General features: G+C 47.5%; 1 protein-coding gene across 1 annotated transcript in view; it reads right to left on the bottom strand.

Moving 5' to 3' along the window:
• Window positions 1–142: 142 nt before the first annotated feature.
• The window catches only part of LOC118403180 (serine-rich adhesin for platelets-like), a gene marked incomplete in the record, with an annotated part of 27,099 nt that continues 11,825 nt past the window's right edge, over window positions 143–15,416 (bottom strand). Inside the window, 15 exon segments of the mRNA XM_035801739.1 lie at window positions 143–1,493; window positions 1,674–1,741; window positions 2,140–2,334; window positions 2,990–3,094; window positions 3,513–3,689; window positions 3,981–4,172; window positions 4,581–4,859; window positions 5,232–5,387; window positions 5,900–7,341; window positions 10,829–11,013; window positions 11,306–11,424; window positions 12,970–13,071; window positions 13,353–13,424; window positions 14,515–14,580; window positions 15,056–15,151. Coding sequence (XP_035657632.1) covers window positions 1,205–1,493; window positions 1,674–1,741; window positions 2,140–2,334; window positions 2,990–3,094; window positions 3,513–3,689; window positions 3,981–4,172; window positions 4,581–4,859; window positions 5,232–5,387; window positions 5,900–7,341; window positions 10,829–11,013; window positions 11,306–11,424; window positions 12,970–13,071; window positions 13,353–13,424; window positions 14,515–14,580; window positions 15,056–15,151 — 3,543 coding nt within the window.

Below are 15,416 nucleotides of genomic sequence, written 5' to 3'. Positions count from 1 at the left end.
TAAAATTCATTCATTTATTCATTCGATCGTTCATTCGTTCATTCATTCATTCATTCATTCATCCATCCATCCATCCATCCATCCATCCATTCATTCATTCATTCATTCATTCATTCTCTATCAGATACAAATGACGGAAACACATCTCCATGGTAGGTTTATTCACCAAAATAAAATCCACTTTTAGGCCACCAGAATGCATCGTCTGTTCGACCGAAAACAAGTAAATATTGCACCAATAGAAGAGGCACCAATATCAAGCTACGTACATGAACAATAATCACAACCATGCTCTCCCTACAGCTATACGTCCGTTCAAAGATCTGATCCAGTACGGTCAATTTTCTTTCGATGATACATCAAAACACAACGAAAAGCTTCATGTGCGTTTGTACGTACACACAAAATCGCAAGGCGCTTCTCAAACATGTCAAGTAGAGAATGAGCCGAGGACGAGGAAAATACATTTCTTACTCATACAAATGTAATAAATACTACCACTCCTTAAACACGTTATTCCACCAATGACCACTGCACCTCACATAGCAATTTGGTCCAAATGTCAATTGTAAAGGCCACATGTTAATATATGCAAATATATAAGCATAATCTATATATTTAAGAATTATAGCTAGTTTACCTATATCCAATGTTTGTGCATTTTGCATTAAGCAAAGTTACATTTTACACAATTTTTGGAAGACCCTACGAAAGTATTGCATAGAATGATCTCATTCCCTTTCAAATACATTCACCTCCACCTTTAATTGAAAAATAATATCGGAGAACTCTCATCATCAAGAGACAACTGTAAACAGATGATTATAATGATAGGGAACACAAAGATTGCTGGTATTGCCCCATCGACCAACAGAACATGTACGATCCAATGCATGAACAACATGTCTTTTAATCTCTAGACATGGAAGTGCAGGTCGCAATCTAGACCTGAGATGTATTGGTACATACGCTTAGCTAAAATGTCCCATTCTTATCTTATTCGCAGTGTGAACGCACACAAATACAGGACAAGCTAAGCTCAAGAACATTAAATTTGTAGCTGTTACAAGATATCTGGCCTATACCATTTTCATGATTACCAACTGCTTTTGACATTTAATATCAAAATGTAAGCATGTGGCGGCCATGTGGTCTCCACGTGATCAGGATATAGACACGTGAGGACCATGTGATCATCACGTGATCAGATGGGAGGGGGGCTCCTGTGCCTAAGCATGAACCGCCAGGACTGGCGGAAGCTGTTCTGCAAGTGGCAGCTGCCTCTCTCCCAGCCCAGGAGCATCCCCAGCATCCCACCCGGGAACAGGGAGGACAGGAGGAAGAAAAGTAGGAGGAGGAGGAAAAGCAGCGGGAGTAGCCAGACACACAAGCGGCCAATCCGCGAGAGGCAGGTCCGAGAGGTCTTATCGCTTCCATCGACGAGTTGCCGGGCACCAGTCCTCCTGGTTTTTTTACTGCCACTAGCACCGTCACTGAAGATGAATAACGAAAGAATGGTCGTTCATAAACAGTTCTTTTAAATTACAAAAACAGAAAACATTTGAATCATGTACAAGAGTTCTCTGTGAATGGTAATCAATTTCCGTTTCGTTAAATCAATTTGTGCACTTATTTACTTACTTATATTCGTTGTACAACGTGAGAAGACTTACCTTCCAGTAGTAGTAACAGTCGTATGTGTAGCAGAAACGGCTGTTGTGTCGGTCTCGTCAACCCCACGCTGTCAGAAAAGCCACAAGCAATTAAATTTTACATTGATAATTTGCCTTAAAAGCGCTAGTAGACAAATGGTGAAGAGAGAAAATAACGTGGAAATTCCATGGCGGTGCCACAGCACACTATGTTGCAGCATGCTTGCCAACCTGCCAAGAGAAGTCCTGCGAGTAGTGGAACATGCGACAGTCATTAAGCGGAAAAAACACTTCTCTGCGCTTTCACTAAACGCACAGGAGTATAAGGTGCTGTGATCATTAAAGCAACCTACAAGCAGCACAAGCGACAAAAAACGCATGTATAGCGCATTGCTTAGAGGAATTCATGCCATGGCTCTGTAGGTCTGTAGGTTCAAAAAAGCGATAGGAGAAAAGCGGTCAAATCAGAGCTTCCCAAACAAATTACCATCCCCGTGTTTTCTCGCCTGGTGGATTTGCCCCAAGAGTTGGACCCTAGTTGCGTCATTCCTGACGAGCCAGTTGACGTCAGCTCACGTTGTATGGCCTGGGAGGAATGTCTTGTAGTTGACGTTGTCGATTGTCGTGTTAAAAAGCGCCACCAGCCAGATTTTGCAGAAGAGGCATCCATGTCATCCTGATCCTGAAAACAACAATTTCGTCTCAAACATCTCAAAATAATGCACTTTTAGTCAAGACAACGCTGTATCGTCAAGTTGACGTCACCATCGCTTCACCAACTTGAAATGATCATTCTGTGAATCAAATTAGTCTGATAAGTGTACATCAATAGTACAATCGTTGATACTGCAAGACGATATGACATAAAAGAAGGCATAAAAATAACGAACGAATGAAAAATAGCAGCATGTAACGTTACATTTGACCATGTTGAAAATACTTATATACGATGTATGAAATGCATACAATCTGTGATCACATGTGTTACAGAACTTTCAAATACCCAAGCACGGGGCTTAGCTACTGCAGAAATCAAGGCAAAACACAGACAGCTACTCCCAGCACATCTGAGATGGCATCTACAGACCTCTACACCCGGGAAACCGCGATTGACACTTACGGTACGTAAGAAAGTTGGACTTCCTCCGCGTAACTGGCATGACGTAGTTTCACGATTAACAAACTCACAGAAGATCATATTCCCCTTCGTCTTGCTGCTGTTCTGCTGCCTTTCGCATCTCTATTCACCGAAAAGCTATCTAGCACCACAAAGCAGCGGTTAACGAACAAGAATCGACCAGTATTATGCAACTGGGTAAACCGAATTCGATGCCTACCACGCCTTGTATTGAGTCAACAGAGGAGACGGCGGCAACGCTGGGCACACCCAGCAGACGACTCCACCAGCTCCTGCCTATGAGATCAGTAGCACTGGCCGGGTTCTGCTGAAGGTAATGTTTTGTGTTAGATGACACTGAAGAATGTTAGTACGGATTCATTTATTTATTCCTACGGATTTATTTATCTATTGGTTTGCGCGGGACACACAGCCAGTGCTGCCCAATTGTGTACCATATTCGCCTCACCAGGAACTCCCAAGGAGATTTATCAAGGCAATGTTGAAACCATCACCACCTTAAGAAACGGTGTGGAAATTGCAGACTAAAATCTACATCCCAACACAGCAAAGCAAGGCCAGGTTTCACAAATGTGTAGCCCTAGACCGTACGTGTACTAGCGAAATAGTGGGATACGCGGAAAGTATGTGTATGAGAAGTTCAAACAAGATTGCCGACCCGTGACGTCTAAAACCAACATGGCGGCACCAATGAACCCGAAGGGAAAACAAAACAGGTTCACCGTCCGCGTATTCTCCCGTCTGACGGATTTGCCCCAGAAGTTAGATTCCAGTTGCCGAAACCCGGACGCGTGGTGTGACGGCGTGCGGTGCTGGATAGATCGGATAACTCTTGACTGCCGCCCGAAAAAGCGCCCCCAACCGGATTTTTCTGCAGACGCTTCCGACATATCTTGAACCTGAAAACAACAATTCCGTCGAAAAAGGCATTGGTCAAGCATTGGAGAGGAAAAGGATAGAAAATCCCCAGAAACAGCTATTTGCAACCACTATCTTTCCACGGAACCACGAATTTATACCAGAAGACGCACCAATGTAATGAGAGGCACATAAGCCGCAAAAATGCGCTGTCAAGTCCCAAGCAATGTGGCACCTCTACGTTTCTCCTGGTGGGGACTAATAGAAGGATGACTACTGAAGTTGAAGTGACAGTAGCATTAGAAAGTGTTTAGTCAGTATTTGTGTAGCACCTCTGCTCTATTGGTTGTTGAGAAGGTACTGGTGGCAGTGACAGGATGTGTTGCACCACCGTCGCTGGTACGTGTGCGTTCTGTTGAGGTAGAGGTTGAAGTAATGGTTGTGATGGGGTCACTTGTGAATCTGTCTCCAGCAAACGGCCCTCCAAATCGGTCTGCCTTCAACTCCGACAAGGTCGGTGTTCCCTGAAGGTGAATTGAAATGATTATTAAAGGAACAAAATCAAATGTTGCAGGTTTCGTGTTTGGACACTGGAACCAGTGCACTTTACTTTCGTGCAGTTTGTCACACGATGTCGATAGAATTATATCTATGGTACTGGTAGGCCTCGCTCTGTCCAACTCTGAATGCGGTGGTTGCATGACGTGTTACCCTGCTCGCATTCATGCATTCGTACCATACTCTTCCTAGGATCGGTGGAAGACATTCGCCCCTGCAACTCCGAGCACAAAACCTGGAATCCAGCAAGTAAAACAACTTAGGCATCGTTCGTATCATAGCGGCTATTGGACAAGAGGAACCGATTTTCCTTAAGCTTCCGACCTGTACATACACCGCAAAATGCCATGCCAACCATTGCACAATCCATTTACCGATGGTAAACTTTTTCTGTTAGCACGTCGCCCCCAGAAATGCACCGCCATCTGGGAATTCAGCAAAGTATTGTCGGACTCTGTCAGGGTTTGTAGTGAAGCATTGGATCCGGAAGGGCTGAGACCGGGTCCGGAAGGGCTCGTGGTGGGACCGGAAGAGGTAGAGTCGGATGTGGAAACACTGACACTGGATTCCGGTATTCTGGTGATGGTGCTTGAAGTCTGTGTTTCGCTCGACTCCATTGACGAAGTCGCTGATACAATCTTATCACTGGTGTTCTTGTAATACAAATAAAATGTTCACTTTTAATTTTTAGTAATTTTTCCGCGGTCTGTTAAATACAGCACAGGTCGCATTTTGTAGATATCTATACGCAGGTTTGTTCACCCCCTTTCTCCCTATCACCCGGTCAAACTTGCTATCACCATCGTACTGTGAAACAGCATAAGGAAAAATAGTGTAACCACAGTGTATATAGGTCTCTATATCGCAAAACACTACTACATTAAATTGTGCGATGACTTCACTAACGATATGAGATGCAGACAACCACCGGCCCCATGTCCATGTGCCACCATCAAAAATATCATCTCACGTCGAGAACCCATTCCACCAGCTCACCAGCTGAACTGTAAAAAGGACAATGTTACCATCTGTCTTCGCTTGGTGGGAAATTTTCCCCACATTCGTACACTCATCATGTGCGTGTCCCCAGAAAACGACAGTGAATCCGCTGTTCTGTCCTGTACGATTTCTCGGGAAGGCACACTTCCCTCCTCAAAATCAGCTTTCTCCAGAGTTTTCCTCTGCGACGGGAGAGTAAGAATGACGGTTATACCCCTGTCACATTATCCACGATCTCCGTGCGTATGGATGAAAGATCGACCATATCTAAGATCGACAGAGGGTTGCGCGTACTTTTCAACTGAAAACGGTCTTTGTTACATATAAGCCATACTTTGTACCTTGTACAATTTTTGTGCAATAAAGTTATAGTTACATAAGCGAGGCTCGGGCGATTGCTGCAGAATCGTCGCCCAATCGATTTCGACAAATGAGACAGGGGTATTACCGCTACTACGTTGCACCATTGCACAGGCATCACTGCTGTCGCCGCTTTGCAGGAACGGTCCTCTTTCTAAACCAAACCAAACAAAACCAAAACAAACCAAAATGGACATGCCACGGCTACGTCAGAGGGTTCCCTTTACCATCACATGCACCCGGTGACAATCTCAAGCATACCGATCGGGACAATCCAGAACACAGCACGTTACTAAAGCACAGTACACCATAAGAAAGTAACAGTTTGACTTACCGTTTGGGTTTCCTGGTGTAAACTGTAGGATATCGGTGGGCCTTCTGAGTGGCCGATGCCTCCTTTCGATCGGCGTTTTGTTGTTGTCGTCTCCATAACGTCAGCTGAATACTTCTGCGCCTTCCCATGACCCTCGTACACCCCTTCTTTTGTTGACGACTCAACGACGTAGCCGCCCGACGTCGATTTGGTGGCGTCGACAACATCAGTCCCAAGATAGCTTCCTATCCCACCATCACGAGCATTAGACCCTCGTTTCACTTGTTCAGTGCTCACGCCGTCTTTGGTTGTAGATGCTGTACGGTGTTCAGACGAAGTTACTACGACGTACTCCCCAGAAGCCGTCAGGACGCGTTTCGGGCCGGAGAGACCGGGGTGATCTTCAACCTGGACGGTCGTCGTCGTCTGGTCTTCCGAATATGTTACAACATACTCTCCTGAAGGTGTAAGGACGCGTTTCGGACCTGAGAGACCGGGTCGGTCCTCGGTTCTGGCCGTCGTAGTTGTTTGCTCTTCCGAGGATGTTGCGATGACATACTCTCCTGAGGCGGTAAGGATGCGTTTAGGGCCTGAGAGACCGGGTCGATCCTCAGGTGTGGCCGTTGTAGTTGTTGTTTGCTCATCCGAAGACGAAGTCATTACAACATACTCCCTTGTGGACGTCAAGGCGTGTCTCGGACCGGAAAGACTAGAGCGGTCCTCGGCTTTGACTGTTGTAGTCTTCGTCTGATCTTCCGAAGATGTCACTACGACATTCTCTCCTGAAGCAGTAAGGATACGTTTCGGACCTGAAGGACAGGGTCGATCTTCAGACTGGACCGTCGTAGTTGTTGTCTGATCTTCCGAGGATGTTGCGATGACATACTCTCCTGAGGCGGTAAGGATGCGTTTCGGACCAGAGAGCCCGGGTCGATCCTCAGCTGTGGCGGTCGTAGTTGTTGTCTGCTCTTCCGAGGATGTTGCGATGACATAGTCTCCTGAGGCGGTAAGGATGCGTTTCGGACCTGAGAGCCCGGGCCGGTCCTCAGCTGTGGCCGTCGTAGTTGTTGTCTGCTCTTCCGAGGATGTTGCGATGACATACTCTCCTGAGGCGGTAAGGATGCGTTTCGGGCCTGAGAGACCGGGGCGATCGTCAGCTGTGGCCCTCGTAGTCGCCATCTGGCCTTCTGATGTCAGCCCCATGGCCGTGTCGCCTTCCTCTCCGCTACAACGGACCGTGGATGTTGCGGACGCCACCACATACTCCCCGGAAGCTGTCATGACTCGTCTCGGGCCGGAAAGCCCAGGAGCATCAACGGCTCGAGCTTCACCTATCACCAGCTGACCATCGCCAACACCTCCTGCTGTTCCATTCGTTTCATCGCGCTGTGTCCGCTGTTGTGACGCGCTTCCATCGATGGTGTAACTCTCGGTGATGATGTACCCTGACTGGCTTCCAGATTCTGCGAGAATGTAGAAAAGACAAATTTTTGCAACAGTTCCTATAGATTCATCTTCTATCTATATGTGAAATATATCGTAATATATAATTGATTGTATCTGTGTTGGCAACATTATATCACAAGCGGTGGATTGATCATTCCTTGACAAGGCTGGAGTCAGCGAGCCTAGATATGGCTTAGCTTACTAAAATGTAACCAAAATGTAGCTGACACTCGCACACTCAGCGGCACAGCAAATAAAAGGTAGCTTGCAATCTACTTTTTCACCATATGAACAATTAAGATACGCAGAGTTTATCATGTGTTCTCTTGCAGTACCTCCCCACAGAACTTCTTACTCCATTCGTACTGGCACCTTTAATTTGCATTTATCAAACTAAAGCCTTGCTTACCATGACAAAGAGTTGAATGCGAATTACAGGAGAATTTTGCGGAAACTGGTCGATGTAAGCTATTGTTTCCCGAAGCCTAAAAGCTGATATGCCACCGTGCAACAAATGCATTTGCCAGATTATCTGACTGTCAGAGTTACCGATGGATATGGCTTCACTTTCAGGCGATGATGATTCAGGGAAAATGACGCACCGAATGCTTGAATCAGGAAATCTGTTCTCTGCTCGCTCATTGTTTTCATCTGCATCGTCATCAAGGACACCGGCGGCAAAACCGCACAATTTACCGCCAACAGTTCGGGATGTGCTCGGTATGACAAATGCGGTCTCATTGACGTCGGTTGACGTAGCTTCGAAGTGTGGACTGTGTGGTACCCCGGGGAAAATCTCTGGTAAAGTCGCTGTTACGCCCAACGACGACGTAGGGAATGGTGCTGCTGGGGTAGTTTCCTTCATGTGTCTGTTCTTTGTATCACCGTTCATCTTTGTGGGTACGTAGCCACCAGGCATACTGTCGTCCGAGTTGTCGTCATCGGACCTGACAATGAAGCTACTTACTCCAGCTTTAGCCACAGCGGCGAGATGGACACACGCAGTGGCCGCTTGGGCAGCACTTGTCAAGGTAACGCCCTGATAATAAGCACTTTCTAATGACACCAAAGGGTTCCAACTTTCACCTGCCTCATCCGTAGTGCTTACAAAAGCTGCGCTTACGTTGCCGTCTACATCTACATAGCTAACCGCATCAGCAGATGTACTGCTGAATGACTCAACGGCAAGCTCCGTGTCTGTAACACCCGCTTGGCCACCACTAGAGGCTCGGGCGTCATCGGGTACAGTAATTTCACGTTTCTTCTCAGTGACTTTAGACGCGTATGATCTGGTCAGCATGCATTCAACAGCAGCTTCTGGGGCTTCGCCAGGCGACACGTCGCTAACCTGCGGTGATTCAAGCAAGCCTGTTACTATCTTACCATAAGTACCCTGCTTACCACCACTGAAGCCCTGCGGCATTCCTACACCGTCCACTGTTGCAGCAGCTGCAATTCTGGACTCATCCTCGGCAGCTCCCCCTTCTACCACTGCGCCCCCTAGCGATCGCACTTGGCTGCTGGTTGTTGAAGCCCCTTTGTCATCCGTATCTTCCGCAGGCACCACGTTCTCACCAGACAAAGTTGGAAAGTTCGCAGCACCATAGCCCTCACCAATATAAACTGTGTTGCCCCCAGGTGTAGCAGAGCCAAATACAACAGTGCCACCTTGCGGGGTTTTGGTGGACTGCGCGACGTTTAGAGCCGAAGCAGAAAGCGGATGATCATGGGTGTGGGGGGAGGGCAGCACATCACGGGATCTGTAGGCAGCCCCGCTAGCAATGACAGTTCCCATGTTAGTATCAGGCACAGCCGCACGTGTTGCATCGGCCATACCCCTCGCGGAATCTATAGTGGTACTGGCACCGTCGATAGCGTCAATATTTCCACCTGGAGAAGACAAGACATATTCTCCAGATGGGGTAATTATGCGCTCCGGACCACACAGGCCAGACGAAGGTACACCCCGCACTTTTCCCACGAGAGTTACGGAATCGATGGTGTGGCCGGCACTGGCACTAACTGGAATAACACCACAGACAGTACCAGTTCTGGTATCTACATGTATAGGAGTAACTGCAGTAGTGGTACCAGTGCCAGGAGACCCTTCACCATTAGTAACAGCACTAACGGCAATAGTTGTAACTCCACCGGAGGTGCTGGTACTACTAGTATCAGGAGTAACTCCACCAGTGGTACTGATGCCACTAGCAACAGGAGTCATTCCACCGTTGGCACTGGTGCCACTAGCACCAGAAGCCACTCCACATGTGGTACTGGTACCAACAGATACAGTCCCTTCACCAATGGTAACGGTATCAGCAACACCAGGAGTCACTCCACTGATAGTACGAGTACCAGCAGCACTGCCGGTGAGAAAAGTGACTGTGTTAGTTTCAGTAGTAGAGTCCACCACCACAAATTCGTCAGAGGACAGGAGCACTCGTTGCGGACTAACAAGTTCAGATCCCTCTAGCCTTTCAGTATCGGGTACAGTCCTGCAGCCACTAGAGAGAGACGTACTTTCACCACTTCTAGTCGTTGGAGTAAGACAAAAGGATGGATCAAAAGTACCAACTTTACCAACAGCAAGCGAAGAAACAGTGGCCTTGATGGGACTAGTGACAGCAAGGGTACTAGTGACTACAGTGGAACGAGTGACAGGAAGGATATTAGTGATTACAGTGGAGCCTGTGACAGCAATGGAACTAGTGACTACAGTGGAACGAGTGGCAGCAATGGTACTAGTAACTACAGTGGAACTAGTGACAGCAGGAGTACTAGTGACAGTAGGTGTACTAGTGACAGTAGGGGTACTACTGATACTGTCATAAGCGGGGCTCGTACCAAAAGTACTCGAGTCTACAGCCGAATATTCCCCAGAGGACAGCAGAACACGCTTTGGACCACCCAGAGCAGGTGCCACGACTGCAGCAACCGGAGGGATGACAGACGCCGGAGAGACAGCGCAACCAGCAGGCTGAGCGGAGGGAAGAAGGCTGACGCTGTCAGCCACAGAGAAACTAGCATGACCCGTACTTGCACCCGTATGGGGATCAGGGAGCTGTGGTAGGTGTGCGGGACTAGCGGCAGGATGACCCGCATATGTTTGCGTAGCATGACCGGCACCAGCTGCTCGGGATGGAGCTGCGCTTGCAAAACTCACATAGGTCTCTGAACCACTATCGCTCACACCCAAGCCAGCAAGAGTACCCTGGGTTCTTAAACCTTGGGATATACCTGCAGCGGTAGCAGAACCCGCATGGGTGTTTGTAGCATGGAGCACACACACATCGGTATCAGCCGGACTAGCGTGCGCCGCGATTCCCTGGGAAAAAGCAGTAGCAACAGCAGCATGGCCCACACCATTAACGCTCACACCCGCACCAGTAGGACTAGCCTGGAATTCAAAACCCTGTGGTAGAAACCCTTGATTTCCGAAACCCTGTGATAACCCCGCGGCGTTAGCGACAGAGTGGCTTGTTTGCATAGCGCGCCCCTCACCAGTAGCGAAGCCTTCTGCAGAGACATAAGCAGCCTCATCCGTCAGGAATGAACCATCTGCAGGTGATGGGTGCTCAGCTTTCCTCTTTTTGTTGGAATGGTTAATTTCATGGAGGGGGCGACGACGGATTGGTGTGCCCTTTGGAGTAGATGATTTGCGGTGGGACGGAGACCAGTCGTGCACACTGGAAGGCAAAAACACTTTGATGAATTAATGAAGTTTTATCAAACTTATCTGCTGACATAATTTGCTGACATGCCTACGGTCTTTCAGCCGATATACCCCACTCATTGATAGGCTGCTATTTCTTGTGTTCATTTCGAATTTATAACCTATACCTATACCTACCAACAAAGATATGTTTAATGCGAAATGTATGCAGTATGCTGTTCATCTGTTTCAGACCTTTCCACAAGGGGCTGATGCTTTTTGTTCCCTAAAAGACGAAAGGTAGAAAGGCGATGGGCAAAACTCACTCATATTGTATGGTGGTGTACTCCAGTCCATGATGCTTCAGTGCCAGCTCCAGGTCTAGCTTCATGTGCATGAGCTTCTCGTACTCCTCCCTCTGTTGCTCCAGGCTGCGGTGCAGGGTCTGAGCAAGGACATAGGGACAGGTGTCAATAGGCAAGGACATGGGGACAGGTGTCAATAGGCAAGGACGTGGGGACAGGTGTCAATAGGCAAGGACATGGGGACAGGTGTCAATAGGCAAGGACATGGGGACAGGTGTCAATAGGCAAGGACATGGGGACAGGTGTCAATAGGCGAGGACATAGGGACAGGTGTCAATTGGCAAGGACATGGGAACAGGTGTCAATAGGCAAGGACATGGGGACAGGTGTCAATAGGCAAGGACATGGGGACAGGTGTCAATAGGCAAGGACGTGGGGACAGGTGTCAATAGGCAAGGACATGGGGACAGGTGTCAATAGGCAAGGACATGGGGACAGGTGTCAATAGGCAAGGACATGGGGACAGGTGTCAATAGGCAAGGACATGGGGACAGGTGTCAATAGGCTAGGACATGGGGACAGGTGGTGTCAATAGGCAAGGACATTGGGACAGGCGTCAATAGTAAAGGACATGGAGACAGTTGCCTGTAGACAAGGATATAGGATCAGGTGCCTGTAGGCAAGGACGACATGGTAACGGGTGTCAGTGGGTTAGGATACGGAAACTTGTTGTCAGTAGGTGAGACATGACAACAAGTTTCTGTTGATTAGGACAAGAAGGCAAGAAGAGAGAAAGTGTCAGGTAAGGTTATAGAAATAGGAACCAGGTATAGGATCAGTTGTCAGTATTCAAGGATATTGGAACAGACGTCAGTGGGTAAGGACACGGGATAAGGTGTCAATGGGTGAGGACACAAGAACAGGTGTCAGTTAGGACATAGGAGCAGGTGTCATTATTCAAGGATACGGACACGGAAACAGGTGTTAGTGGTAAGGACATGAGAAAAGGTGTCAGTGGGTAAGGACATGAGAACAGATGTCATGGGGTAAGGACATGAGAACAGGTGTCAGTGGGTTAGGACATGAGAAAAGGTGTCAGTGGGTTAGGACATGGGAACAGGTGTCAGTGGGTTAGGACATGGGAACAGCTGTCAGTGGGTTAGGACATGGGAACAGGTGTCAGTGGGTTAGGACATGAGAAGAGGTGTCAGTGGGTTAGGACATGAGAAGAGGTGTCAGTGGGTTAGGACATGAGAAGAGGTGTCAGTGGGTTAGGACATGAGAACAGGTGTCAGTGGGTTAGGACATGAGAACAGGTGTCAGTGGGTAAGGACATAGCTATAGGAATATGTGTCAGTGAATAATGACATGGGAAAAGGTGTCAGTAGGTTAGGACATGGGAACAGGTGTCAGTAGGTTAAGACATGTGAACAGATGTCAAATCGTAAGGACATGGGAAAGGTCTGGGAATAGGTGTTAATAAGTATTGGAGCAGTTAGCTGTTGCATGTAGTCTCCAATCAGACCCTACGGTACCTTAGAAATAGTATCAAAGCTGACAAGGGACTTAGTATAGCGGCACCATTATCTCTAAGGCGCCGTAGGGTCTGCTTGGAGACTAGTTGCATGTAGTTTATGGAAGTACCACGATTATGTAGCACCACGATTCCTTATTGTTTTCCTCACCTCTAATTCGACCTCCCTCTTTTCTAGCATCGACACGTACTGCGTCACTTCCGTGCTGGCATTGTGGGAAACTTGATGAACTTCTGACTGCAGCTGTGCATTCTGGCAGGAAAAACATGCTTATATTTACACCAACTCCTTGGTTAAAGATGCAAGTTCATTATAGTTGACCCAGAAATAATTATGTCATCATGCTCTGAATAAATCATAACAACTAGTGTTGACCTTGTGGACCTCTCACCCTGTGAACATTTGCAAGTGATTTCTTCCAAAGTGGGACTAGGGATGTGGTTAGTAATGCTTAAGGAGGTGAAAATTCTGATATGGTTCCCCTGAGACACCACAGTGCCGCCATGATGGGGAGGGGGGCGACCAGCTCCTACCCCTTCGTTCCCGGTGACGTATTGCTGCAGCTCCCCCTGTGCTCCCAGGACGCCGATCGCAACCTTTGTGTTCTGAAATCGAGTTGCAGTCAGATCAATCTCTAAAACATGCCGTTTTATCGTTGATGAAGGTTAGATATCCGGGCAATGGGGTAATACAAAAGTTATTGGATGATTTTTAAAAACGGTATGACATTTCAGACAGCATCCACTATCTTCCGTCAGCGGCTTGTTGCAGCAGTGTTACTGCCGAAAGACTTCGGATGTTGTCTGAAACGTCTGACAGTTTGCAAACATTATCCAGTTGTTTGACTAACTTTGTTTTTTGTATTAAGTATGTCCAGTGACACGTCAATGCGGGGATGGTCGTTTTACCTTTCGACAGAACGGCGTACAGCGGCAGACAGTAGAGAATGGGATAGTCTGCTCTACGGCTCATTTATAACTCTCACGGCCCATTCACTAAGAAAGATTCCGATAACAGAACAAGAAACTGCCCATGTATATTCTCGTGACATTTAAGGTGCGGCGACAACCCAAACTGAAGTATACAACGAGCCAGCTCGTGATTTTTTAAAAAGTCTTTCATGTCTCCATTTCAGCAAGACGTTATAAGATGATTTTGAAGTCATGATGAATCTTGCACTGCAGGTTCCTTAAGCTTTGGGTAGAGATGACGTTAATTTTGTTCTTGGATGGCCCGACTACTCTCTCTTGGCAACCAGGGGCTGAATTGCGAGGAGCTTACAATAGGCGCGGCTACATCGCAAGGGTCTGGAGCGAGCTGCCATTCGGCGCCACTCAGGTGACCTTAATACGACAGTAATTGTCCCAGATGCGGCCATGGGACTGTAGGTTTTAAACCACTAACACTGTGAAGGACCCCTACTCGTTTCGATAAGTGTGGTGGGATATTTAACGTGCTCGAGGTGTGGCTCTCCTCAAACACGGGACCCCCATTTAACGTTTTATCCGAGGGTCGGCCCTAACCAAAGCTAGGTAATCATTTTCACCTGAGTGAAGTGAGGAAAGTCCTGTCAAGTGCCTTTCCTAAGGGCACAGCATCGGTGACACATCAGCGGTTTTGAACCTGTTACGTCTGGAGCCTGGGTCAAACATCTTACCGATTGCGACAAACAAAATGATAGCGAAGACGACTCACCTCGTTCCTCAGTTTCTCCAGCTCCACGGATATGTTCAGGATCTCTTTCCGAACCTCCTTCACCTCCTGGACGACAAGACAAGACAGGGAACAATCAAACGATTAAGCTTGACAATTGATGTGTTTTTCTCCGTGTACCATCTACAGCTGCTGAGTGGGATAAGTCTTATCTGGACAAAGAGAGATCCGTCCGGGATTAACTTCCGAAATCCTGTCAAAAGTAGCAGTCTTCTAGCAACATGGCATCGCCTGTAGGACTGTACGTTTCACAGCCACCAAGTTGGTAAATCACATCCTTCCGATCACTGTGTAATTCTAGGAATCAGATAACATTTAGAGATAACAGTTCACTGGGCTCGGTATAATGTAACAAGGTGGATTTTCTGGGAAAAGGCGCTATTTGAAATTCGGTGGATTTCTGGCGGTCAAGAATTTCGGTTGAAAGTCGTTGCCAATGTGACGATGTGACAAAGGCGTTACGCGTGGTGTTTTGTTTTGTTAAAACGATCCTAACTGTCTTCATACTGAGTCATTTTCTTACCTGTTCGTGTGTGCGTGTCTTGAAGTCCTGTTCTTGCGCCCGAAGTCGCAGGTTCTCCTGGGCGTCCTTGTAGGCCTTCTTGGTGTCGTACAGCTCCTGTGAACCAGGGGAGGGAGTTAGTCACGACAGGATCGCGCAGTTTAGCGCGGCGTTAGACGTTTCTACAAAGATAATGCACATAAAAATGCAAACAGGACCTTTGGTCGCTATTCCATCCCAAATGTGAACAATCGATGGATATTTAATACGGAAGAAGAGTCATGGCAGGGACCCTAGCGCGTTCTGCACCGAGGGATTACAAAGAATGCACTTAAAGTTTCGTTCTTTACCTGACATACCTTCGTATGACCTTCGTCAATTA

This window comes from Branchiostoma floridae, chromosome 2 (assembly GCF_000003815.2).
Source record: "Branchiostoma floridae strain S238N-H82 chromosome 2, Bfl_VNyyK, whole genome shotgun sequence".
Taxonomy (NCBI): domain Eukaryota; kingdom Metazoa; phylum Chordata; class Leptocardii; order Amphioxiformes; family Branchiostomatidae; genus Branchiostoma; species Branchiostoma floridae.
This window is presented reverse-complemented; position numbering and strand designations above follow the sequence as displayed.